The sequence below is a fragment of the Martes martes genome, assembly GCF_963455335.1.
Source record: "Martes martes genome assembly, chromosome: 13".
Taxonomy (NCBI): Eukaryota; Metazoa; Chordata; class Mammalia; order Carnivora; family Mustelidae; genus Martes; species Martes martes.
The window spans coordinates 73,903,635-73,928,841 of NC_137901.1; the positions used below are offsets into that span (position 1 = coordinate 73,903,635).

General features: G+C 46.1%; 1 protein-coding gene across 2 annotated transcripts in view; it reads right to left on the bottom strand.

Annotated features, from left to right (window-relative positions):
- The window catches only part of GRK3 (G protein-coupled receptor kinase 3), a 117,244-nt gene extending 99,122 nt beyond the window's left edge, over positions 1-18,122 (bottom strand). For both annotated transcript variants that reach the window (XM_080821121.1, XM_080821120.1), the window contains exon 1: positions 17,999-18,122. In XM_080821121.1, coding sequence (XP_080677247.1) covers positions 17,999-18,111 — 113 coding nt within the window. In that variant the 5' untranslated portion in view covers positions 18,112-18,122. The remainder of the gene's footprint in view (positions 1-17,998) is intronic.
- Positions 18,123-25,207: the final 7,085 nt, after the last annotated feature.

Consider the following 25,207-nt stretch of genomic DNA (forward strand, 5'->3'; position numbering starts at 1 on the left):
GTTTAATGTCAACTCTACTCAAGGTTCCTCGGTTCACCAGATCTTTGGCAGGGAAGTATTGCATGTAATTTGCATAACATTAAACATTCCAGCATGAGGCAATCTACATTTAGACAATCACAGCCCAATTAAGCTAAATGTGAATTTAAGTTCCTTTGTGTTTTTTCCTACAATATTTTGACAATCCATAACAGCTTTTTAATGCCTTTTTCTTTGCAATATATTACCTGATATTAAAGTGACACTAAAACATAACTTGAATTTCACCGGTCAGAAAAAACCCCATCAACTTAACAAAAGTTGTCCCTGGAGAGATACAATTAGAAGGATGAACACATTTACGGGATCAGCAGCTTACTTAATCAAAGCTACTAAAACCTCAGGATTTAAACTGTCCCTTCAAATCGGTTACAATGATCATGTTGGAATCCATTCACCTCCATTCTCCAGAATACTTCTGAACCAGCAACAGCACAGGGGCAGCGTCATTCTGTGGCTAAGCATGGAAGGAGGGACAGATAGAAGCCAGGAGGGATTCCAGCCGGGGTTAGAGCATCATCCTTGTTTCCAAGAGCAATCTTCCATGCCATTATCTCATTTACAAGATTCCAAGGGCCTCTCATTTCACCCACCACCCGAACTCCTTAGGTGTTACAGAGAGCATTTCCAAAGGGGTCCCGACCCACCTCATCAACCACATCTGGCCACTGTCTTTCTCACAGAGCAGCCATGCTTGATTCTTGTCACCGCTCAATGATTCTGTAAATGCCATTCCTCCTACTGCCTTCTGTTTACCTGCAAACCTCCTGCCTATCCTCCAGGATCCAGGTCGGGTCACGGACACCATGACGCCTTCCCCAACTCTTCGTCAACTCTTGCAGAGATAAGTCTCTTGGATTTCCCCTGCATGTCCTGTGGCATGTGGCATGTGTCCTGTGGCATGTCCTTCACATCCTGCTGTACCACTTGCCCCAGTGTCCGATCAATATCTATGTATCTCCATGCTCTTGGGGAGGAAAAGCAATGAATTCATCTGTTCGTGTAATCATTCATTCATTCATTCAAAAGGCATGAATCAAATCCTTTCTGTGAGACAGCCGGCCACTATGGGTGACACTAGGGATACACACAGTGAATTTTCCCTTGTCTCTGCCCTGGAGGAGCCCTTGTCTACAGGGGCGACAGAGGAGTAAACAGGAAGCCCCAAGCCAATGTGCAAAGTAAGCTTCAACGGGGCTACAGAACCCAGCCAATTGAAGCACAGATCCTGAGGGACCACTGGCAAAGACGAAATGAGAGAGGGAACAGTGGGACCACTCGAGAAAGATCTTATAAGTCATTGCAGCCTGTACCAAATAATAGAACCAAACGGACAGAGGACAGCAGCAATTACACACACACACACACATACACACACACACGCTAGATCACAAAAGACTTCCACTTTTAGACTCATTTATTTTTCTAACCATGTGAAAAGCATACCTTCATTACCACCCATGAGATTAATGTCAGCTTTTCACAGCTTTTTTAAAGCAAACACTTCCTTTCCAAGGACTGACAGATGACATTGTTTCTACCACTGGTAAAAACGCTGACTCACTGGACACAAGTCGCCTGTACTTCATCGTCCCCTGAACGCCACCCAGACCTACCATCCCCGGCTCTTCCCTCAGACGACGTGAACCAGTCTGGGACCTCAGGGCACAAGCGCATCTAGTCTGGGCAAACAGGTTCACAAACTAAAACATGCTCCTCAGGAGATCGGCCAGTGTAATTTTTCTTCGACCTGTCTTTCAATTTGGTATATGGTACCTACTGTCCTACGAGAATGCAGCGTGATCATATCCTCATATCCACTGATCTTCTCTGGAGTTTGCAGGTTTGAGGGTTGCTTACAAGAACCCTTTATTATACTCCAGAGTTTAAAAAAAAAATACATTCTCTCGTATTTTTAATATTCTTACGATCATCTCACTGAACACTCTGGCAATTTATTTTTTTGTACAATGGAGAGGGATTATAGCTTTGATAGCCAGTAATAACACACCATTCTCTCCCCACCAGACACGAAATGTCACCTTTATTCACGAACCAAATTCACATATATTATGTGTGCATGTATACATACACACATACACACACACACACACACACACACACGGCTTTGGAGGTGGGGGGCTAGGGTTGTGTGTCTGTGCCTACATCAAAACCACAGTTGTAACGGCTACAGCAATGCTTCCTTTTGATGGAGCAGATTCCCCGTTGTTGCATTTTTTAAAAATGGGATTGGTTATCTTTGCCCATTCTTCTCTTCTAGATGAGGAGAAATTGACTTTGAAGTTCCTTGAAACTCTCATCTGGATTTTGATTCGACTGCCTTGGCTTTAAAGACTCTTTTGAAGAGAACTGGTATCTTCCCAAACTGGGTCTTCCTTCCTATCTAGAACCATCTTGTAGCTCTTCATTTATCCAGGTTATTTTGGTCTTTTTTAATTTTTTTTAGATTTTTCTACTTATTTATTTGAAAGGGAGAGAGAACACAAGGGGGGGCGGGCAGAGGGAGAGGTAGAAGCAGGCTCCCCATCAAGCAGGTAGCCCGATGTGGAACTCGATCCCAGGACCCTGGGATCATGACCTGAGCCCAAGGCAGACACTCAACTGACAGAACCCTCCAGGTGCCCCCAGGTTATCTTGGTCTTAATAAAGTTTTGTTTTTCTCCATACTGGGTCTTGTTGGTAATTATGGTAGTTAGTGAGGTCTGGTTTAGAGCAACATATTGGAAAGCACTTATTTTAAAATAATTATTTTGAAATGTTCTGACAAATTAATATTCAAATAATCTAAAAATAGAAAGCTGTTCAAGTCATTTCAGTAAGAGAGACTTCACATCAGAGTTTCATTAGGTGCTGGAAGGATGCTTATAGGGTAGATCATCATAAACGGCAAGGGTTATTATGTTTTTCCTACTAAATTTAAAATAGCGGATCTATGATTTAAATGAGAGTCATGAAGTTCAGTGCAGTCTTTTGCACTCAGGGTGGGTGGTGGTGGTAAATGGATATTGTTTTCTAAGGTTTCATTTCTTACTATGCTTTCTCTCTTAGAAAAATCCTTCTTGTGTGTGTGTGTGTGTGTGTTTTCCCCTTCATCGTTTGTCAGGTCAACAGGTCGTAAATCTGTCCACACCACTTGGATTAGTCAGGACTCTGGCTACAAGTGAACGGACTAAAACCCTACCCACATCTTTGCGATCGGTGTCATGAAGTCTCTTTCTGAGTCACCTACTACGGTTTCCAAAAAGCACATGGTCCTCCCCGTGCCCCCTGCCTCGGCCTAAGTTGTTGGAGACGCAGTCCGTCTTGCATCTGTGTGCATGCTCCCACGGGAGTTTACATCCTAAGTCCCCAGTGCTCTTACCCTGACAATGGGTCAGCTGAGGTTCCCAGCAGCCCTGTGAGCCTTCAGTGGTGATCCTCGGGTCTTGTCAGCTACTCTGTTGTTTTTAAACATTATCCTAAACATGGTCAAATATGCAAAAGAGTATAGTATAGCGAGCCCTCGTAACTGGCCTTTAATGCCTCCTAAACAGTGGTCAAGGTTTTTAGTCTGCTGCTTTTATCCTCGCCCTGACTTTTCCTTCAGTTTTCTTTTAAACACTTTATGTATTTATTTTGACAGAGTGAGAGAGAGAGCACAAACGGGCAGGGGGTGGGGGGAGAGGGAGCAGCAGGGTCCCTGCTGAGCAAGGAGCCTGACGCTGGGCTCAATCCCAGGACCCTGGGATCATGACCTGAGCCGAAGGCAGGCGCTTAACCGACTGAACCACCCAGGTGTCCCCTTCCCTCAATTTTTAAAGTATTTTAAAGCTTGAAACCTCTGACTGCATGTTATTCTACACTTACTACTGCAGTTTGCATTTTTAAAGATTAGGGACACTTTCCTTACATAAACACAATCTATTATGACTCTCCAACACCCTCCCTCCCCCCTGCCAAATAATAACCCTTGAAGATCTACTACCCAGTTCCCATTCAAATTTCCATAATTCTTTCAGAGGTGTCTTTTGAGCCAGGATCTGATCTAATCTAATCAAGATCACACACTCATTGGTCTGTTCTCTCTCTCCAATCTGTTGTAATCCATAGCTTCCCCCTCTCTCCACCACCCACTTGTTATCGTCACACTAGTGGCTTACTGAGGACACCAAGACAGCGGTCTGGAGGAGGGTTCCCATTCTGGATTTATCAGTTGGCTTCCTCCTAAGACCTAACTGTTCCTCTAGCTCCGTATTTCCTGTAAGCTCAACCTTTACCTCTAAAGACTGGATTATATTCAAGTTCAACGTCTGGGAATGAGAATGGCCTTGGTACTAGATGGTCTTGGTATTTCATATTGCCTCGCTTAAGAAGGTACATAGGCATTTTTTCTTAGTGATGTGAAAATTACTTAGAAAACAGTTGGTGACAGTCTGATTTCTCCTTTTCAAATTCCCCATGACATTTCATTTAATGGGTTCATACTCTGATGACCTTTGCCTACATCAACACTTTCATTAAGAGTTGCAAAATGAGGGCGCCTGGGTGGCTCAGTTGGTTAAGCAACTGCCTTCGGCTTAGGTCATGATCCTAGAGTCCTGGGATTGAGCCCCGCATCAGGCTCTCTGCCTCAGCAGGGAGTCTGCTGCTACCTCTGACCTTCCCCCTACTCATGCGTGCGTGCATGCGCACGCGCACTTTCTCTCTCTCTCTTTCTTTCTCTCTCTCAAATAAATAAAATCTCCAAAAAAAAAAAAAAAAAGAGGGGCGCCTGGGTGGCTCAGTGGGTTAAAGCCTCTGCCTTCAGCTCAGGTCATGATCCCAGGGTCCTGGGATCGAGCCCCCCATCAGGCTCTCTGCTCAGCGGGGAGCCTGCTTCCCCCTCTCTTTGCCTGCCTGTCTGCCAAATAAATAAACAAAATCTTTAAAAAATAAATAAAAATTTTTTAAAAAGAGTTGCAAAATGATGACTCTTCTATCTCCATCACTCCTGCCAAATGCATTTGCTGCACTTCTTCTGTGAGGAAGAATTATGTCCCATCAAGGAGGACTTTCTGATCATCCTCAGATACAGCTCTTACAAGAAAAGTAAGAGAAGTGTGAAATTCTTTACCTTTTTGATTGTCACTTCTCAGGGATGAAGTTAGTAGCATATTTTCACTGCCAGTGGTGATGGGTAAGATGTTCTGTTTTGATCTGTGCTGTCTGGGGCTCTCCCTTTTGGATACCATGGATGTATTAGCTTTATACTGCCACTGTAAAAAAAAACTACCTCAAACTTGGAGGCTTCAAACAACAGAAGCGTATCATCTCCCAGATCTGCAGGTCAGAAGTCTGGATGGGGTCTTGCTCATTTAAGGTCCAAGTGCTGGCCCAGCTTTGTTCCTAGTGGAGGCTCTAGGGGAGCACGCATCTCCTTATGTTTGTGAGCTCCGAGAAGCCACCCATATTCCTTCGTCTGTGACCCCCTTGTACCGCCAAAGCTGGCAAATGGCAGACATTCCTTCTCATGCTGCCTCACTCGGACTCTGACTCGCCTTGCTTCCTTGCAGTGGTTCTGGGCACAGCTGGGTAACTCAGGATAATAATCATAGGTTAATAATCTCTTATTGTAAAGTCTGTACACCAGCTGCCTGAATTGCATCTGCATTCCTTAATACTTTCTTGCCATGTAACGTTCACATACTCACAGGTTCTGGGGACTAGGTTGTAGACATTTGGCAGGGGGGAGGCTATTCTTCTGCCCACCACAAAGGTTTGAATATAACCAGAGAATTTTCATCAACTGCAGCCATATTCTTTTGATAGTCACACTGTCCTGCCTTTGGCCAGTGGGGACCCCTTCTTCTTGCCCCTGTACTGGTTAGATCTGGTACCCACCCCAACTCTTACATGGCTCCTTTTCCTGATACAACAGGTAACGGAAGCTCTAGGCTCTTCTTGCCCAGGCCCTGCCCACACCCAGAGGCAGGTGTGTTTGTGAAGGGTACTCACGGCGAGGAGACAGCAGTTGTCTCTCGGGCTTTCCCATGCCTGCAGCTGAGACATACATATATGTGATCAGACCCCCCTCCTCAAAAAAAAATCATGAATTTAAAATGACTTTCCAATTCAAATTTAACCAGGGTTTTTACTTAGCTCTTGTCTTGTACTCCTGCACCTCTTCATTTACATTTAAAATCTCGGTTCTTATTACCCGGCTGTATTTATATGGTCTAAATGAAATTTTAAACTAACAATAACAGTAACACTTCTGAATACAGCCCTATTTATCCTTAAAACATACAGGACCACGTTTGGCATCATCTCACAAAACTGAAAACGTCCCTGTCTTACGTCTGGGGTCAAATCTACAGGACCAAACATACACAGGTCAGCACGCTCGCTGCCAAGGCGCTTGTGATTACGAACACAGGGTTAAGCAAACAATGGTTTTATGATGCATCATACAGCAATTCAAAAGACTGAAAAGCCTCTCCACGTTACCAACAAGGACAAGCTCAGTAGGTACAGAGGGCAAGTTGAAAAGGGACACACTACTGTATCCCTGACAAACACAACCCCATCCCAGGATGATGTCAACAACCTTTCTGTGTGAAGATTAAAGGCACAACCTGTTTCATCAATTTCCTATCACCACTTAGAACGTCCTGCTAACAAAGGTTAATGTGAAAAATCCTTTACGTGGCTAGAGTAAACAGTGAAGCAGGTTCAAGCCAAGGATATGCATGTACCTGCTGATGGGCAGAGAGAGAGAATTTTACTTTTTGTTTTTTAAGATAAGAGTACCTGTGAAATTACAAAAAGCTGTCTGGGGTCAGAAAACATTAAGAAACTCTCACATGTGGCTTTTCTCAATTTATAACATGGCCATTATTCATGATAACTAACTCTATTACTGGACATGAAATTTATGACATCTTATCTTTTAAGGAATTATTCATATATTTATTATTAAATCAACATCTCCAATGAAATTACATGTGAGCTCCTGGAGAACCTTATCAGATCCCTAGAGTTGATAACCCTTACTGGGTGAAGACAATTCATTTTCAAAGATTTTATTTATTTATTTATTTATTTATTTGTGAGAGAGAGAGAGTGCGAACAGAAGTAGGAGGAACAGTAGGCAGAGGGAAAGGGGTAAGCAGGCTCCCCACTCAGCAGGGAGCCCGATGTGGGACAGGATCCCAGGACCCTGAGATCATGACCTAAGCAGAAGGCAGACATTTAACCCACTGAGCCACCCAGGCGTCCCGACAATTCATTTTCAAACTGTGTTGGTAATATCTGAAATTGACACTGTTCTAAGAATCTTCTCTTCTTAGATGATTCATATGGCAAAAGATAGTCTGTAGGTGTCTATTAAAAGGCAGAGTTTTGAGCCCTTTGCTATCAATGTGATCCTGAGCAATTAGTTTCTCTCTGAACCTGAATTTCCTCCTTCTAAAGGAGATGATGAGTACTGTAGAGCCATTTCCAAGAATCTGAAAATAAGGAAGAAAGCCTGCCCTCTGAGAGTAAAAATGTTAAATCAATATGTAACACAAAGGGCAGAGAAATGCCAGACTTTTCCGGGGCTGGCCATCCCTGGCTGTGGCTTCAGTCACTGTATTACCAGAACCAGAGGAGATCTGTCCCCCAGTGAGAACAGGAAGGACAGGTCATCACAGAAGCCGTCACTGCCAGGGAATCCAAGTACTGCACAGCCGGCGTAAGGCCACCCCGTGGAGAAGGGACTTCGTTCCAGCTACTAAAACTGATGAGTCTCAGGCTAGACCCTTCTGACTCCTCAGGCCACAAGCCCGTGCGGGCTGCACTACCTTCTGCAGAACAGTACATTTCCACGAGGGAAACCCCCAGGACAGAATGCTCTGGTCACACAGCCTTCAGGCATCTGGGCTCCTGGGGGATTAGTGCTGAGCATAAAGTAGTCAATTTGATATTCTAGTTAGTTTGGATTTTCAGATAGATCTACTAGGTGAATTAGTGCATTGTGGGGGAGTGGGAGCCTCTAGCTTCATCAGATTCTCAAAAGGGTCTTTAACTATAAAATAAGAACCACTGGGCAAGAGGGAAAACATGGGTTAGTCAGGCAGACTGGGCTGACTGACATGCATTTTACTGTAAGAGACAGATGTGCTCAATGCAGTGAGCCTAGTTTCTGGGCCTGAATGGCTGAGGGCCGTCCCAGAGACCACGGGAAAGACACTTGTGTCTAAGGAGACAGCCCAAATCGAAAAAGCTCTGGAGCATTTTCTCTTTCTTTTTCAAATTTCTACCTAATATAGAGGATAATCGTAAAAACTAAAAACAGAATATACATATAAAAATATAAAGCACTGCATACAAGTATTAGCGAGGTTTTTTCTTTTTACTCTCAAGCAAATTGTCAAATAAATATGAAATAAATGATCAGATGTCGCTATAGACACATACAGATCTAAACATTCAGTCCAACAAGTGGATCGCCATCGTGATCGGTTCAGTATTGACCCAAGTCATGCCCCCGTTCTGGAGAGAGCTTCCAAAGAGGAGAAGGTTGGAATCACTGAGGCACTTCCAAAGAGTCTTGCAGAAAATGTTTCTGTCTGTTGCACCGTCACAGACCCTACCCATAGATCCCTAGATGGTCATGAGATAACCACAAACCACAGCGCTTGACCTCAAACTCTAATCTCACATGAAGGATTTCCACCATCTACCTCATTAAACTTTTCCAGCACAAAATGGCCAGGAAAACATAAGCTTTTCTTACAGCACAACCTGATTTTTTTTTTTTTAAATAATTTGAACACCCGTTCCCCAATAAGAAGGGCCCTTTACTGAAAAGACAGAGACACAGAGACACTGGTTGGTTTTCCTTATGGAATAAAAAACCGAGCAAATGATTGAACCCTAAGAAATCCGTGACCACAAAAACTGTCACACTTCTTGGGTGGGGGGAGCATGGGGGAGATCATGAACCTAAGTATATCCGTTCTCATGCATGACTTAGAAACTGCTAATGTGCAGAAAACACCTTCCCCTTCTAGGCCAGTTCTAGTTGTGACATTCTGCATAAATAATCAGCTTTCCGCTACTGCTGGTGGCAACCAAAGAGAAGGAAGCAAGTCCTAAATGGAGCACAGAAGACAGCACAAAAGCTTTACACTCTATTCTACACTTAATGTCAGGAGGACAAGAGCCACCACGTAATTAGGGTTCATTATAAGAAAAGAAATAGTAAACACAGTTAAGGGAAGAAGGAAAGATGAATATGAAAATCCCTTGACCTTGCCTGTTGGGGTTAGTTCTGCTTCTAAATGGCATCTGGGCACCTTGCCTACCACCCCCACCCAATCAAATAGCAAAAGTCTCGTGTCTTTAAAAGAAGATACATCTGAAATGTCATCTCAGCTTTAGAACATTCACAATGCAAAATGAAAGCCTGCAGGACTCAACAGCTGTGTAAATGCCTTCCCATCTAAGTCGGAGTTCATTTTTAACTTAAGCCCTTATCAAACGCAATCCAGATACGGAACATTTAGAATAACCTGAAAATACAACCAAAGTGATCTTTCTAGGAAGATAACAAAGAACAATGGACTGACTTCATGACACAAAGCGCAAATACCGAGAGCCTGTTCTACAGTCCAGTTTCACTGCTGAGCACGCAGACTCTCACTGCTTTCCCCGGAAAACTCCTAATGCAGTTGTAGGTGTAAGTTTTTGAATATATGAAACATAAGCCCTAAAATCCTCAGAAAAAGACTCTTGCAGCATAATTAAAGCTTATTCTCTTCCTAAAATATTTTAGCCTATACTTATCTAAGACGTATACAGGGCCTGGAACTTACTTAGCCTTTGGCAAGTGGCAGTCACTGTCATAATACACGTGTGACCCATCCTAGCTTCCAAATTCGGATTTAGTGGAAATGTTAATCCCCTAATCAAACTCACGTAATGAATGTTAAATCACTGGAGGAACCAGAAATGTCCTCCCCATAACGGAACTTTAGAGGGACTCACACATACACTTGAAATAAGATTTTTCACGAGTTTAGCCATCACTGAATTAATTATAGTAATTTTACAGGTATCTTTGTAAATTTTAGTATTCTTATTTAGCCGGGTAATGTTCAGACTGATAAGCAGAGATTACAAAGAGCACGTGCAGACTTCAGCTAGATTTGGGTAGTGACTAAAGGAATGGGGGGGGGGGCAGCTTCCCAGGAAAGTCACTGTGGGATAACAGAGCTGCCTTCAGATACTGGAAAACCTGTCCTTTTTACTAGGGATTAAACGTGTTTTGCATAACCACAAAGGACAGCAAAAGATCAGCTCACAGAATGAACTGCAAGAGAGCTTTCTAATGCCACAGAGCTTCCAAAGATGTTCCTCAAAGATGACCCTGCCTGGCTGTCAGACAGGGACTGTCACCCATTCATGACTGAACTGGATGCCCTCCAAGATCTTTTCAAACATGATATACTACAAAGCTATGTTATTAACATGCAATCTCTTACTGTCTAAGGAACACTGAAATGAATCACCTTATGCTCAACACACTGAAGCTAGCTGCTTTTAGGCTATGATTTTTGGTCATACTGAAGCAAAGACCTCCAAAGGAGGAGTTAACTCTTCTAATTGCTTAGTTATCTGTATTTAAGAGTAGCATGCTTATTAGTGCTATGTACTAAGGCCAACATAGACCAGAGCCTGATGGATAGATGATGGATTAATGGAAAGATGGATGGATCGGGGAGGGGGGGGTGCCGGGAGGGTGGAATAGATGGACGGATGGATAGATGGATGGATGAATTGAAGAAAGAAAGGATGGAAGGATGGATGGACCAAAGGAAGGAAGAATAGATGGAAGGATGGTTGGATGGAAGGATGGGTGGATGGATGGATGGATGGATGGAAGGAAGAAAAAGAGGATGGTGGAGGGGGGAAATAGGGGAAGGAGGGAAAAAAGAAAGAAAAAGAACTAAGGGAGGCATCACGTGTACAAGGTTCTTGACATACAGTGCCACCACAACGCTAGAGGGAGAAAACTTGGAAGAAATCTGGGAAACTCACTTACTTATGTGTCTAAGGGTTGACAATTGCTCTTTGCTGCCTGGGCCAACAAACCAACTTTTGAGAAGTCCTTCTTCTCAAGCTTGCCTTCGCAAGCTTGCCTCCTCAGAGCACATGACCCAGGGGGTTCCACGCAATGCTGCTTTATATCTACTACTATTATGTACTTTCTTAAGGTGCCACATTTCATGCTACATATAATCCCTTCAGCAACTACCTACGGTGTAAATAAAAGAAAAATCACCCTTTAATATTTCATCCACTCTTTTTCTGAGTTACCAATGTTTGCAATTAATGTTCTCTCTTGTTTACAAATATACTGGATGGATAAAAAAAAAATGCTCACAAGAGACAGAAGGGGGGAGGGCATTTTGTGATCAGAAATGAAAAGATACATCTTGTACAGACAGAATTTAAGTGACTTACCCAGGGCCTTTGGCAAGTTGCCAGTGGAATCAGGTCCATAGTTCCTGGTTCCCAATCTAGAACTTTATCATAGTAGGGCAGGTAGTAGAGAGGACCCAGGGATGTAACAGGTGACCTCTAAGTTCACCAAGGATGAAGCTCTGGCCTAGGGACTTTCATATAATTACCAGTTCCTACTCCTGAGGCCCCGGAAGCAGGAAATGGCAGCAAACAAGAGCACAGGTCCAAGGCTGGGTTGAGGCTGACGGCCACAAAACACCAATCACAGAGTAAATGAACAGTAAAGATATGTTCACTGTCCTCTCCATATACTGCCCTATATAGAAAGTTCTACAGTCTGCAGATGGTCCATGCTGAAGCACAGATGACCCAGGAGAAGACTTCCAAAATTAGAGGAAACATTTACAAGCTCTGGGAAGCCAAGGTATTACTTTTCCCCCTGCATTTTATTTTAGACCCACAGAGCAGTCAAGAAAGGCCCAGGGGTTGTAAGCGCTGATCAATGGCAAAAATAGAAAAGAATAGGGTGCCTGGGTGGCTCAGTGGGTTAAGCCGCTGCCTTCGGCTCGGGTCATGATCTCAGGGTCCTGGGATCGAGTCCCGCATCGGGCTCTCTGCTCAGCGGGGAGCCTGCTTCCCCCTCTCTCTCTCTCTCTGCCTGCCTCTGTCTACTGTGATCTCTCTCTGTCAAATAAATAAATAAAAAAATCTTTAAAAAAAAAAAAAAGAAAAGAAAAATAGAAAAGAATAAAGACGTGAGAAACAGTAGGAGCAGAAGCAGGTCCAGAGACATCCAGCCTAGTTAGCATGGAAGTTTCTAAACACACAAATGATTTCACGACAATGGAGTGAAAGTTGCCTGGCCCATGGTCTCCATTCCCTCACTGCCAAAGTCCAGAGAAGGATAAGGACAGAGGAGACCAATTTTCAGCATTCCTCAAACACTCGGAGTATTAACAAAGGAGGATTGTTGTGATTGAGAAAGTGATTTTTTTATTGCGGATAAAGTAAAAAATATTGTTTCACCCCTTTACCCTTTTCCCCAAGATGGAAATTTCCGGGTGGGGGTGAGGGGGTAGACAGGGGCTGCTCTTTTTTCCAAATAATAACGCACATAGAAATCCTGTTTGGGGTGGGAGGGGCAGGGAGGGGTACTGAGGCAGTCTGTTCTACAAATTTCTCAGAGGCAAGGTTGCACTTCTTGTGTCGAACAGAACAGGCATTTAACCCTCGAGCTCCTCATGGGAAATAAGGGAGAAACTGCTTATTCACTTAGTCATAATTACCGCCTTCCCAGGTCCCAGGGGAATGACTGTTCTCTGTCAGTCTCTGAGGACGGTCCTGACTTTTTCAGATGCTGCACCAGCAGCTCATCGACATAGCACATAAAATATATTTTCCCCAAACGCACAAGTATCACTGTGTTGTCTGTTCCTTGCAAAAGAAGAGATGAGGGTTGCTCCTTATTCCTGCTGGCCCCATGGCACAGAAAGGAGGCAAGAACCCAGATTCTGGGCAATCAGGGCTTGACTACACCTTGGCTGCTTTTTGGCTGTCACCTGGGTAGAGGCTGCCACTACTTACCAGGCAGCACATTGGTGGGGCACAAATGGCACTCGTTCTGCAAAGTGCCCTGGGAGAGGGCAAGCTCTCTGTACATGGTAGTTGTTCTAGTCCTAGTCCGTGGAAGTAAAACTTGTCTTTCCCTTATCAGGGCTGCAGGGACCCCAAGCATCCTGCTCTCCACGACTTTTGAGTTTCCTACTCTGCTTTGCCACCCGCTGTCAGATAAAGACACTTCCCTGCTTCGAGCCCTGACGCCCTATCCAACAGCCCCAGTCTTGTCCAAACACATGTTGGACAAAGCCAAATTGAGCATGCTGAAAAGCACTGTTAAGACGCTGCCTCTAAGAACACATTGCATCTACAAACCAGGGCTGCCTGAACTGCAGAGAACCACTGGGCTCTCGATTCAAAACATTTCACAATGTTTTAGACAGCTAGTTCTAGGTCCAAAGCTGATTGCACTGAAACATCTATTTCTAAGAACTGACAACTACGCACAGCACTAGAGTCTTCAAGTCACTGGCACAAACTGACTCTGAACCAAGAATGAAATAATAACAAAAAGGTCAGAACAAATTACATTCTGAATGTGTACCTTAGTGGAAAAGAGGCAAGAACACCGCCACTGTTTTATACATAGAAATACTCCTCCCAAGCACAAAGAACACTTTTTTTCCTGAAGACTGTTCATTCTTTCATCATTGACTTTTCAAGTTCAAAGCTAGGGGGCAAGGGGACATAGAATCCCCTACAACCAAAACAGAGAGGACTAGCTCAGAGCCACCAACCACCACTCACTGATTGGAGTTAGGGAACTTACTGAAGAAACTCCACTCCCACAAAAGAAGGAAACGAAGTTACTTTTCAACATCAATTCCACTTGATAGTTTTACAAATAGGAAGTACACTATTACCATGTTACTATGGATACTATGGCTAGATAGCTTCTCAAAGGGAATAACTAACAAATCATTGTAAAAACACTTGGCAAACATGAGTTCTATGATGATAGAATCATGAAAGCCATCCCAATACCACTTGTCTGTGGTCAAACAGAATCTTCAAGAAACTGCACTTGAAAGTAAACATCTTTCTTGAATCAACTGTGTATTTCCCACTAGACTGCACAAGCCCCTTGTGGTCGGGTCCATCATGGCATCCCCAGGCCTGGCTCGGAGAAATAGCTCTACAACCACCTACAGAAGTCATGTAATAAAAGGTGTCCCAGATGGCCTTAAGGATATTCTAAATTCTCCAGGTAAGTTACAAAGAATCCCTCAAATGTTGTTTTCAGAATGTCCTATCATACTGTATGAATACCTTGAAAGGACGAGCTTTGCAATTAATGATCCAAGATTGTCAATGTCCCCTACAGGGACATAAGATGCACGGGACGGGTCAAGTTCATGTTACTCAACCTCTTTCAACTATGTGTGACTCCAAGTCAACCGAATTTCATTCTGTTTGGAAAAGGTTGAGAAGTAACAAGACTCAAGTACACGTGGTCTCGATGATCCACGGCTTTAAGATGTTGACCCTCTGTGGGTCTTCGCTTATGGATTAGCCTCTATCAAGTGAAAGGACGTCTTCCCTCACATGGCGTACGGTAACGGGCATGCACATCTGAATGCTCATGTTTCTAACTGGATCTGCACAGTGAACCCATGGGTCACGGGTTAGTATTCCCAACAGATCCCATTATCAGCTACATTAGCTCAACAAATGTTTCTGTAAACTGAAGCAGCTATGTAATCAGCTGTTATAGGATTTACACTCATCGGGTTCGTTAATTAAATAATGTGTCAACATAACAAAATGGTTGCCTCTCGCTATCTCAGAGGAGCGAAATCGCCCCGGGGCGGAATGTTCCATCTTCTGAGAGTCTCCTGTAGATAGGCAGGGGATGGCAGAGCCAGCGTTTCATTAAAATTAGCTAGAGATTATGTAGTCCTGTTGCTTTTCTGCTCAAAACTGTGTTAAGAGGCAAAGCAACCAAAAGGAGGAAGCATATAGCACATACCCCAGTGATTTCGAATAATCGGGCTGGAAAGAAATCGTCACTAGGGATGGGCCAATGGCAAGTGTTATGCTCCTCATTCAGATACTAAAAATACAAATCTAAACATCTTTTTCAAGAGCACCAAACACTGGTGATCACACGGTTCACTCCAAAATGCAGCTGAAATAGAAACTCTTATCAGAACCTATTTGACCACAGTCCTTTACCAGCAAGGTGCATCATAGTAGTCTTGCCAGCCGATATGAAAATTAACTTTCTTACCATATTGACAAATCCCCCCAACCACCCACCCCTGCCCCAAAATGCAGCAGGCAGGCCACTACCTGCTATCCGCCGTAGATAAAAATCTTCGAGATGTTTTACTTGAAAATCTCAATGTGACACAATCCTAACAGAGCAGCGCGAGGGGTGGCTGTTACTATGTAAATGGTCACATTACAAAACTAAAACCAAAGCCACTGAGATAAATACAAAACAAATTAGAATCCTTGGAGGAGGCTCCAATAACCTAATTTAAGAATCTATTAAAAAAAAAAGCAACAGAATAATAATTACTAAGAGCTGTTTCCTAAAATTACTCTCCTCTTAATATTTCTCAATTCTAAAATGTCATGAGAAATATGTTCACCATCTTCCAGTTCTGCCTTAACAGAAAGCATTACCAAAGAACGCCACTGAAAAACAAAGGCATTCATACAAGGAAGTGAATATCCTTAAGATATAAGTATGTTCTCAAGAGTGACACTAAAAAAGCAGAAGTCATATTAAGTTAAAAACACAGAAAAAGGGGCGCCTGGGTGGCTCAGTGGGTTAAGCCTCTGCCTTCGGCTCAGGTCATGGTCTCAGGGTCCTGGGATCAAGCCCCGCATCGGGCTCTCTGCTCAGCGGGGAGCCTGCTTCCCCCTCTCTCTCTGCCTGCCTCTCTGCCTACTTGTGATCTCCGTCTGTCAAATAAATAAATTAAAAACAAAAAAACAAAAAAACAAAAAAACAAAAAAAAAAACACAGAAAAAAAAGAACAGAAGTTCCTAATTTTAATATTATATATCACCCCCCAAAACTGCCGGTGAGTTAAGATTTGTTGATTTTCTATAGAGAGACTCTATATATTTAGGACTCCCTGCCCTTTATGAAGAGTAGAAAAGGCGAAAGGAAAAAAAGGAATTAGGCATTGAATAGAACATTCATAAAAATGCAGTTTTTTAAAAATGAAATTCAGGTTGGGTTTGGGGGTTCTTGTTTTACGTAGCTTCCAATTTGCCAGAAATTTCAAACAGCACTGATTTTCAGTGAGCTTCATTCCGATATGTTAGACTCTGGAATCGGAGTGTTAATTTCACAACCCTCCAAAAGGTCTGTACTCTTCCTTGATTTTCCCTGTTTGACATTCTTTATCAAAGAGCACACCCTGCAAACCCAACAAGATGCATGGGGCTAACAAAAAGGGCAGGCAAGACAGAAATACCTAGCACACATTCACTTACACAATTTGGCTTTTCACAACAACTGACTGAAAGGGACTGATATTTTCTGTCTTAGGGCTCAGGGTCATGAATGGACTTGTAAGAATCATCTGGAGATCACTTAGAATTAAAAGAAAGATTTTTTTTTCTTATGTCAAGATAACAATTTAAGCAATCGTGGGTGTATAATGCTTGAAACACTAACGCTTTCAACGGAGAACGGCTTTGGTTTAGATTCTAATATTTTACAAAACTGCATGGTTTCCGATTCACCATACAGAAGATGCCACCCTTTATCAACAATTCTACCAAGAGCTAGTTAGCACATTCACTGTACAACTCATGATGGTGTTAATTAGAAAAGAAACTAAGGGGGAAAAATCCAACCCTAATCCTCTGATACACTGTTTGAAACTCTATTAATCTGATGAACGATCTTTTCTAGGCTGATGCTAATGACATGAACCACTGAAGTCTTTAACTAGTTCCACCCATAATAAATCATGTGTGATACAAAATCACAACTTGGAATGGCCCTCACCAAACCCCTGGACAATTCAATCGGGCCCTTCTCTGGTTTTTTAAACAACAAATTCCTGTCTGGAATCAATCAACCAACGTGCGTTTAAAGTGAATCCCATTTCAACCTTTTAATAAAGTACAACCAGGGGATCTGCAAGTTAAGGAAAGCCGCTTAGCACCAAAAAGAAAACTGTGGGTCACAAGCCACTCATCACTGCCTGGGGGCACAAAAGAGGAAAGAAAAGGATAAGAAGCTGAATAGAACGGACCTCGCCAGGAGTAAGCACGGAAAACTGGACTTTAAGTACCTGGGACAAAAGGCAAGGAGCCTGCACTCGCCAGCCAAGGAACCCACGGTGAGCTGAGGAGAGGACGCAGTTGGCAAAAAGGGGCAGCAGGAACCAAAGAAGAAACGACCAGAATGCAGACCAGGGGAGCCAGAGGCACGGGGCAGAAGGGACCCATAAGGATGGAGCTGGAGAGGTGACAGAGAAGGGGCAAAAGGGACAGGGATGCGGCTGGAAGAGCAGGCACGGGGCAGGAGGGAGCCATGGCAGAGGAGCACTGACGACCCTAGGGATGGGACTGGACCCAGAGACGGGGATGGGACAGGAAGGAGCGACAGGGATGGAGCTGGTCCAGCCAAGTCACAACCACATCCCGGCAGCCCGTTGCTGGGGCGCTCCTGCGCTCCCGGCGCTGCACTGGACACTCTGGGGCGCTCTCAGCTGGAGGCCCCCCAGCAGCCCTCTGAGGCCCATTTCAGAGACAGAAACGGCGAGGCCGGTTGGTGGAGAACGGCAGAGGCCGAGCGCCAGACCCTCCCGGACGCAGGGGGTCGCTGGCGGCCGCGGGGGGCGGCGGCGCGGGGGGTGGCGCGGGCCCCGGCGGCCGGTACCTGGGCTCCGGCAGCACGATCTTCTTGCTGGCGCGGGCGGCCGGGGTCGCCTTGCTCTTCTCCATCGCCATTAGGTAGCTGACATCGGCCAGCACGGCCTCGAGGTCCGCCATGTTGGCGAGCGGCGGCGGCGGCGGCGGCGGCGGCGGCGGCGGCTCCTCGGGACCCGGACGGGACGCGCTCCCGCCGCCGCCGCCCGCCGCGCCCCGACGTGGGGGGGCCGCCCCGGGGCAGCCCCCCCGCGCGCTCCCGCCCGCGCGCCCCCGCGCCCCGCTCGGCACCCCGCGCGCGCCGGAGACTCGCGCCCGCCGGGGTCGCCGCGCGCCGCCCCACCCCGCCCCCCCGGCGCGCGCGCCCGCCGCCCCGCGCACGCGCCGCCGCCCCCGCCCCTTCGGCCGGGGGTCGGCGGGGAGCGCGCGCCCGGCGGTCCGAGCCCCTCGGCGCGCGGGCGGAGCTGCCCTGCCGGCCACCCCTTGCCTCCTGACCGAGAGCCCGCGGGCACCGTCCCGCCCTCCCCTCGGGGTGGCCACGGGGGACTTCCTCTCCTCCTCCTCCTCCTTCTCCTCCTCCTCCTTCTCCTACTCCTCCCCACTTCCCGCCCCCAGCTCCCGGCGGGCTCGCGCCCCCTCTCCCCCTGACCCCTGCCGGCCCCGGGGTGCGCTGGACCCGACGCCTAGCACCCAGTGGGGCAGCGGGGAGCCGTCCGCGCCGTGGACACGCTAGTTCTCAAACCGGACAGCATCAATCAGCATTGCTGCGGGAGGCCTGGGGCGACCCCAGAAAAGCCCGTGCCCCACCTGTCCCCGCAGGGGATACCAAAGCTGTGGTTCCGGGCCACCCTGGAACAGCATCCAGCCGGCCGGCCCCCCAAGCCTTGTTCCTGACCCCCAACAGCCCCGCTGGACAGCCCGGAGAAACCTAAAACCTGGAGAAAGTTGTTCCTCTCCTGCCTAGCGGGGCGAAGTGGGGGGGTGGGCGGTGAGAGCTCCCGCGGGAGCTGCCCTTAGGGAGCCCCCTGATGGGGGGTCGGGGTGGTTACCGCTCCCTTGCACTCAAGTGAGAGGATGGAGTTTGGATATTAAGGTGGTCGCTAAGAATCAGAATTAGAATTCGGGCTCTTGTGGTTTTACCATCAGTTCAAGAGACAATTGGGAGCACCCCTGTGTGCACAGGCCCACCACGAGGGTGATTTAGGGAAGTGGAAAAGGGAGAGCCCACAAACACCAAGGCAGGAGGGAATTTCCAGCTTCCTGATCCTCAGTCTCGGTCTCCGTCTCCGTGTCTGGTTACCACCACCCGCCCCAGCCTGAGGTTTTCGTTTGCTTCTTATTTTCCCCTGGGGGGTATACACAAGTCCAGTTCAAAACCCATGTGGGGTGCTGGTTGGAGTGGTTGTTCAGGGACGCCCAGGAAGTGCTAAGATGACCTGAACTGAACTGAGAATTAATTTTTTTTTAATCCCCCTGAATTCATGCCCACTGGTCACGTTGTGCCAGGAGCCTAGACTGGGTACTACATTTGAGTAAATGTCCTGTGGATAGCTTACAGGGTTAACAGAGTTCACCAGAAACGGTTGGGGTCACATTTTAGGCAGTAAATGTAATGTCACAGCCAGAAGCAGCCTCATTTGGTCATCATGAGAACTGCTGCCCTCTTTTGTTCTCTCCCTCCCTCTATTACCACATCACCCCCCCCATCTGTTTCCCAGTTATGTCTGCCATCCTAATTGGCCAGTTTTACCAGATATTTCTCAAGATTCAAGGCATGATATTGGTAAAGTTGTCCAGAAAAGGATAAGAGAGACGTAAGGGGTAGGAGTATGAGTCAAAGGAGCTTGGTCAGGCAGCAGAAGCCAGCACAAACAAGATACACTAATGAGACAAAGATTGGCATGAACCAAAGATCAAACTTAACGTCTTCTACCCACCACTTTTTTTTTTTTTTGGCCTAAAAATGGGAACACAGAATGTCTTGTCAAAGGTCACCCCGGAGGGAGGGGGCAAGTTCCCAAAAAAGTGTAACACATTTTTGTGACTTAATTAATATAATTTCTTTCAGTATACCTTAAGTTTTCAGTATACCCTTAAGCTTTCACATGATCGGAACCTGAAATAAATACGTACATCTTGTCTACTTTTCCATGGTCCTTCCAAGTACTGAGATTTTCAACCTTGCCTCTGGCTTCAGTTCAGAATTTTGGTGGCCCCGTACTTGTTTTGTTTGAGGGGGAGGGTTGGTGTGCACACGCGTGCACGTGTGTGTGTGTGTGTTTGTGTGTGTCTATGTGTGTGAGTTTTCAGCATGGTGTAGTAAACTTGGAATAAGGGACACACCCAAATTCAAATCCTGGCTGGACTCTGATATTTTTACCTCTCTGTGCTTTATTTTCCTCATTAGTACAGTGGGTATGAAGACACAGATCCCAGGGTTGTTAAGAAGACCAAGGAGATGATACACACAAAAAGGCCACCTTGCCTGACATCCACAGTAAGTCCCCCAAAAGGGTCATGGCCCTCGCTCTGTTTATTTTGCTTCATTTTACCCTGACATGGGAGGGAAGATACTGAAACTAGATATTCACAGTCAAGACATTTGGAGCAGGAAGACCCTTTACCAAAAATAACATCCCCCTAGGGCTTTTCTAGGAACCAAAATGGGCATAAATGATTAGCCTTTATAAACATGAGCAATTACTCTTCTCGGAGAAAGAACAGGGTGTCCAAAATTGGGTCCCCTAACTGAGGCCCCTTCACCATTGAAGGGAGCTGATTGGAGCACCCAGGGGTATTTTTCCCTGGTATTAATAGTGTGCAAACCTTGGTTCCCTGGCTCCCTCCTTGGCTTCCTCCACCCCCTCCCCTCTTTCTTTCCCTATACTCTCTTAATGCTGAACAGCTTTTTGTGTTCACTGCAAATAAAAGGCGCTAATGACAGTGATGAAGTTGTCATTACTGACCTGCTAGATCTGTGTTGCTAAACACCACGGCTAGCCTGTAATCATTACTATGAACAGAGAAGACAAATAGCAATCCATCTGTCCTCAGCCAATCAGGCTCCTTTGCCAGTAATGACTGTCCCACCCTCCTTCTCCCCCAGAAGATTCAAATGGCTTTGGGCTCCCACTGTCTGTGATAATAGATACAACTCTCCAAGGAAGGAATGAGGTTCACACTGTTCTCTCTTCCCTTTTTGATGACTTTCCAGGATTCCGGAATCTGTAGGGGAGACGGAAGCGTGGAACTTTATTCTCTCCAGTGTTAATTTCGATCACCACTTCAAAGGGAAAAGCTAACTAGAGAACCAACTGGTCTTTTTTGTTTTAGATTCTGGGCTTTGCTGGGACTACCTACTCACAGTGAGAATCCCCAGACTAAGCGGGGGTGGGGTGTGGGCGGGTGAGCTGTAAGGGGTGTTCCAGGAAATTAATCAAGCACACATTAAAAATAAGTCAACTCTAAGACTCACATGAGATGAATTTGGGAGCCAGTAGAACATGCCTGACCTTAATTCATTAATAGCCCAATATTTAATTCAGTCACTGCTGAGAGAGACATGATTGTTTTGTAAACAATACAGTAAGTATACTTGCTACCGAAGAAACACCACACACCACTGGCATTGGACCGGGTTTCTTAACAAACTTCTCACTCTCAAGTCTGCAGGAATTTCTAGCCACCATCCCTTTTCACCTGTAACCTTGATCACAGTCCTCCTGCTCGTCACATGCATCCCACCTGCATTTCCCGCAATTTTATCAGCAAAGCTCCAGGAACTTTAAACAGAGCAACCCTATACTTGAAAAGATCTGTCGGAAAGTATGACATCAAGCTTTGATTTGCTTGGCCCTGAAATGATGTTCAATACAGAAATACCTAACTTTAAATACACAGGTAGAAGCTCATTTCTCTGCCAGGGCTCGGGATCAGGGAGTGCCTCTCTAAAGAGAAGTGGAATTGGGGTGCCTGGGTGGCTCAGTGGGTTAAAGCCTCTACCTTCGGCTCAGGTCATGATCTCAGGGTCCTGGGATCGAGCCCTGCATCGAGCCCTGCATCAGGCTCCCTGCTCAGCAGGGAGCCTGCTTCCTCCTCTCTCCCTGCCTGCCTCTCTGCCTACTTGTGATCTCTGTCTGTCAAATGACTAAATAAAAATCTTTAAAAAATAAAAATAAAAAAATAAAGAGAAGTGGAAGAATGTTGTTGTTCAGCATCTGGGCTCAGGAGCCAGATAACTTGGATTAGAACCCCAGTGCCGGGACTTCTCAGCTGTGTGACCTTAGATAATTCACTTCATCTCTCTGTGCCTCAGCGCTCTCTAAGTGGCATTAATGGCATTGCCAGGAGAACAATGTTGTAACATGTGAAAAGGACTCAGAACAGTGTTTGACACTAGAAAGCCCTCGAAAAATAGTATCACTGATATCATCCTCATTGCCATTGGAGTAGCTCTGTATCATGCAAGACACGATGAGATGAGCCTGGAAGGAAAAAGCCAGGCTGGATGGGACCCCTCCCCCCCAGCTCTGGTGTGGCTGGATAACTGGAAGTAAGCCTCTTACACTGTTTAAATATCCCTTTCCTAGTATAGGGATTGAATGAGCTGGTCCCCGAGGTCCCATCAAACTCTAAAGTTCTCTGGATTTATTTAATCCTACAGTGAATCCCTTTGCAAGGTGAAGAATACCGGCGCCCCTCAATTACATAATATCTCGCGATTTTTGGTTTTACCGTACCTGGCGCGTTATTCCTTACTGTCGTCACACCCCACAGGTGAGGCGAGCAATCCATCAGCAGGTTTCCAGAAGCAAGAGTAACTGTATTTTTTCCACCAGCGTCTGCACTTGGCACACTGACCTTCCTCAATAAACAGGTGTTGAATGAATGAATGAATGAGTGAATAAGAAATTATAGATTGTTTGCCTCAAAGAGCCTTCCACCAGAGATCATCTGAAGGGAGAGAAAAATGCTATTGGAAACTCAAGCGTCTGCTAACAAAGGTGCATCCTGGTAAAGGAAGGGCCCTAACCCCCCAGGGTCCCCACTCAGTCCTGCTGCTGCTAATGGCCGAGAAGGGCTCTCGGGCAGCTAAGAGCCCAGATGTGCTTGGGCTATACGAAGGCAGATCTGGGGACTTCAGGCCTGGGCTGGGAGAAAGGTAAATGCCTTTGCCTGATAGCAAGATTTGGAGGAGGGAGTAGGGCAGAGAGAGTAATGAGATGGCCAGAGGCCAGGCACTCCATGAGATGGGTAGCCAGCAAAACGCCCAAGTTCCCCGGTCCAGGGAACATTCAGGAATAGGAAGTCCGCTCTTCTGTCATCTGTGTTAAGTGTGCTATCACGCACAGTAACGTCATGCTTTTCCGGTGACCCTGACAACTTCATGGCTTGTATTTGTTGGTGCTTTGATGCTGGCTTTGGGGATGTGGGGAGTCAGGGCCTACCCTGGGCTCAACACCAGTGGTAAAGGAACAGCCGTAAGACCAAGAAAATAAGAACCTAGCAAAGGCAGGAACACAGGACCAGCAATGACATTTGGAAAGTGGGCTCCCCACATCCTCTGATACCCAGGGCAGTTCTTGGCTTTTCCATAGGACCAGAAAGCCCATCTTGTCTCCCTCTCAAGCAGTGAGAAGGTGACCTCTGGATATGTAAGTCACAAAAGACCAGAATGTTACTGCATTGCCAAGTTCTCTCTGGCCCTTAACCTGATGGCCTTCCCTCTACAGTTCTGCCTGATGGTGCGTGAGCCACTCAGCTGGGAAGTTATACCAAGACCAACCCTGGAGAGACCACCATAGATCTTGGTCTCCTAAGAAAAATCCTACTGACCTCCCATGTCACGCCATACAAACACAAATCATTTTTGGTACGTCGCAGTGAGCCAGGGACTGCTGGATACTGTGAATCTCTTCCCCACCTCTCAGTTTTCATCTCATTCCCATCCCAGCCAGTTCTGGGTCTTCTCTTCCTGCGGGAGGAAATAGCTCCCCAAACTGGTCTCATTGTGTTAGAGCTCATGATGTAGACTTCAAAACAGGGTGTAGACTCAGCAACAAAGTCATGGTACTTGGGCCAGCCCTGGCATAACCCTGACCCAAGAGGACTCCCTCACCCCAGAAGCCACCAGAAAGGTGGTCTCATGCTCCTAAGGGGACCCCTAGGTCAGCACTCCCAGACACATAGGCGCTGAGATTGCTCATGTGCACGTTCAGATTCGGAAGTCCAGGGCAGGGCCTGAGAGTCTGCATTTCTCACAAGTCCCGCCTTCTAGGGCCTCCAGGAGGCCTCACCCCAAACCTACTGAAGGGGAAATCTATGCTGCAACAAGAGAGCTAAGGGATTCCCATGGTTCAAATGTGAGAAGGTCACTGTAGAACCTTTGGTCCAACCACATGGGAGAAACCCAGATTAGGGAAGAGGCAGATCAGCTGAGCCCAGGCGGGCAGCCCCGAGAGAGAGGAGGAGGAAGGAGAGAGGCATGTCTGACACATCAGCAAGATGAGATTAGGCTGGGCCTGGGATCCACAGAGGGGAATTTAAGCTATCGTAGGGGTAGTGTGAAGCCAGTGGAAGGTTTCAAAAGACAGGAGTTAACCACATCAGAGAGGCTTTTGGAATAAGACTCTTCTGGCTGGAGATACCATGAAGGTGAATAAGAGGGGCCCTAACGTGGTATAGGCTAGCATCTGGGACACCTGCATGAAGATGGCTCCAGTGGGTGGACCAGCACATCACACGTAGAGATGCTCTAGATGTGTGCCAAGATAGAGGGGAGTCCTCCAGGCTGATCTGCGGGTCTCCAAGGCAGTGGTTAGTACAAAGGGAAAGTCCTCCTTCCCTTCTCTCTGGAATGTTCAGAACAAATGTATCTTACTCCTCATCCAGAAGAAGCCCACAGCTTGCCAATTATTCATCTTGCTTCCAACCCGCCCTTCCTTCAATCCATCTGACACTTCCCTGCCCCTGCTCAAGAACCTTCAATAACTCCCTATGGCTTGCCCAATTATCTTCAAACTCCTCTGCTCACACTTTCATGCTCTACCTTCTGTTTCTGCCCCATTCATGCCACACTTGTTCATGTGTCCATTCATTCAACAAATATTTTACTAAGCACCATCCATGTGGCATCACTAAAAAGAAATCACTCATCTGCCTAGACAAAGAATCAATCTCAGGAGGTAGATAGCCACACTGAAATGCTCTTCCAAGGAAG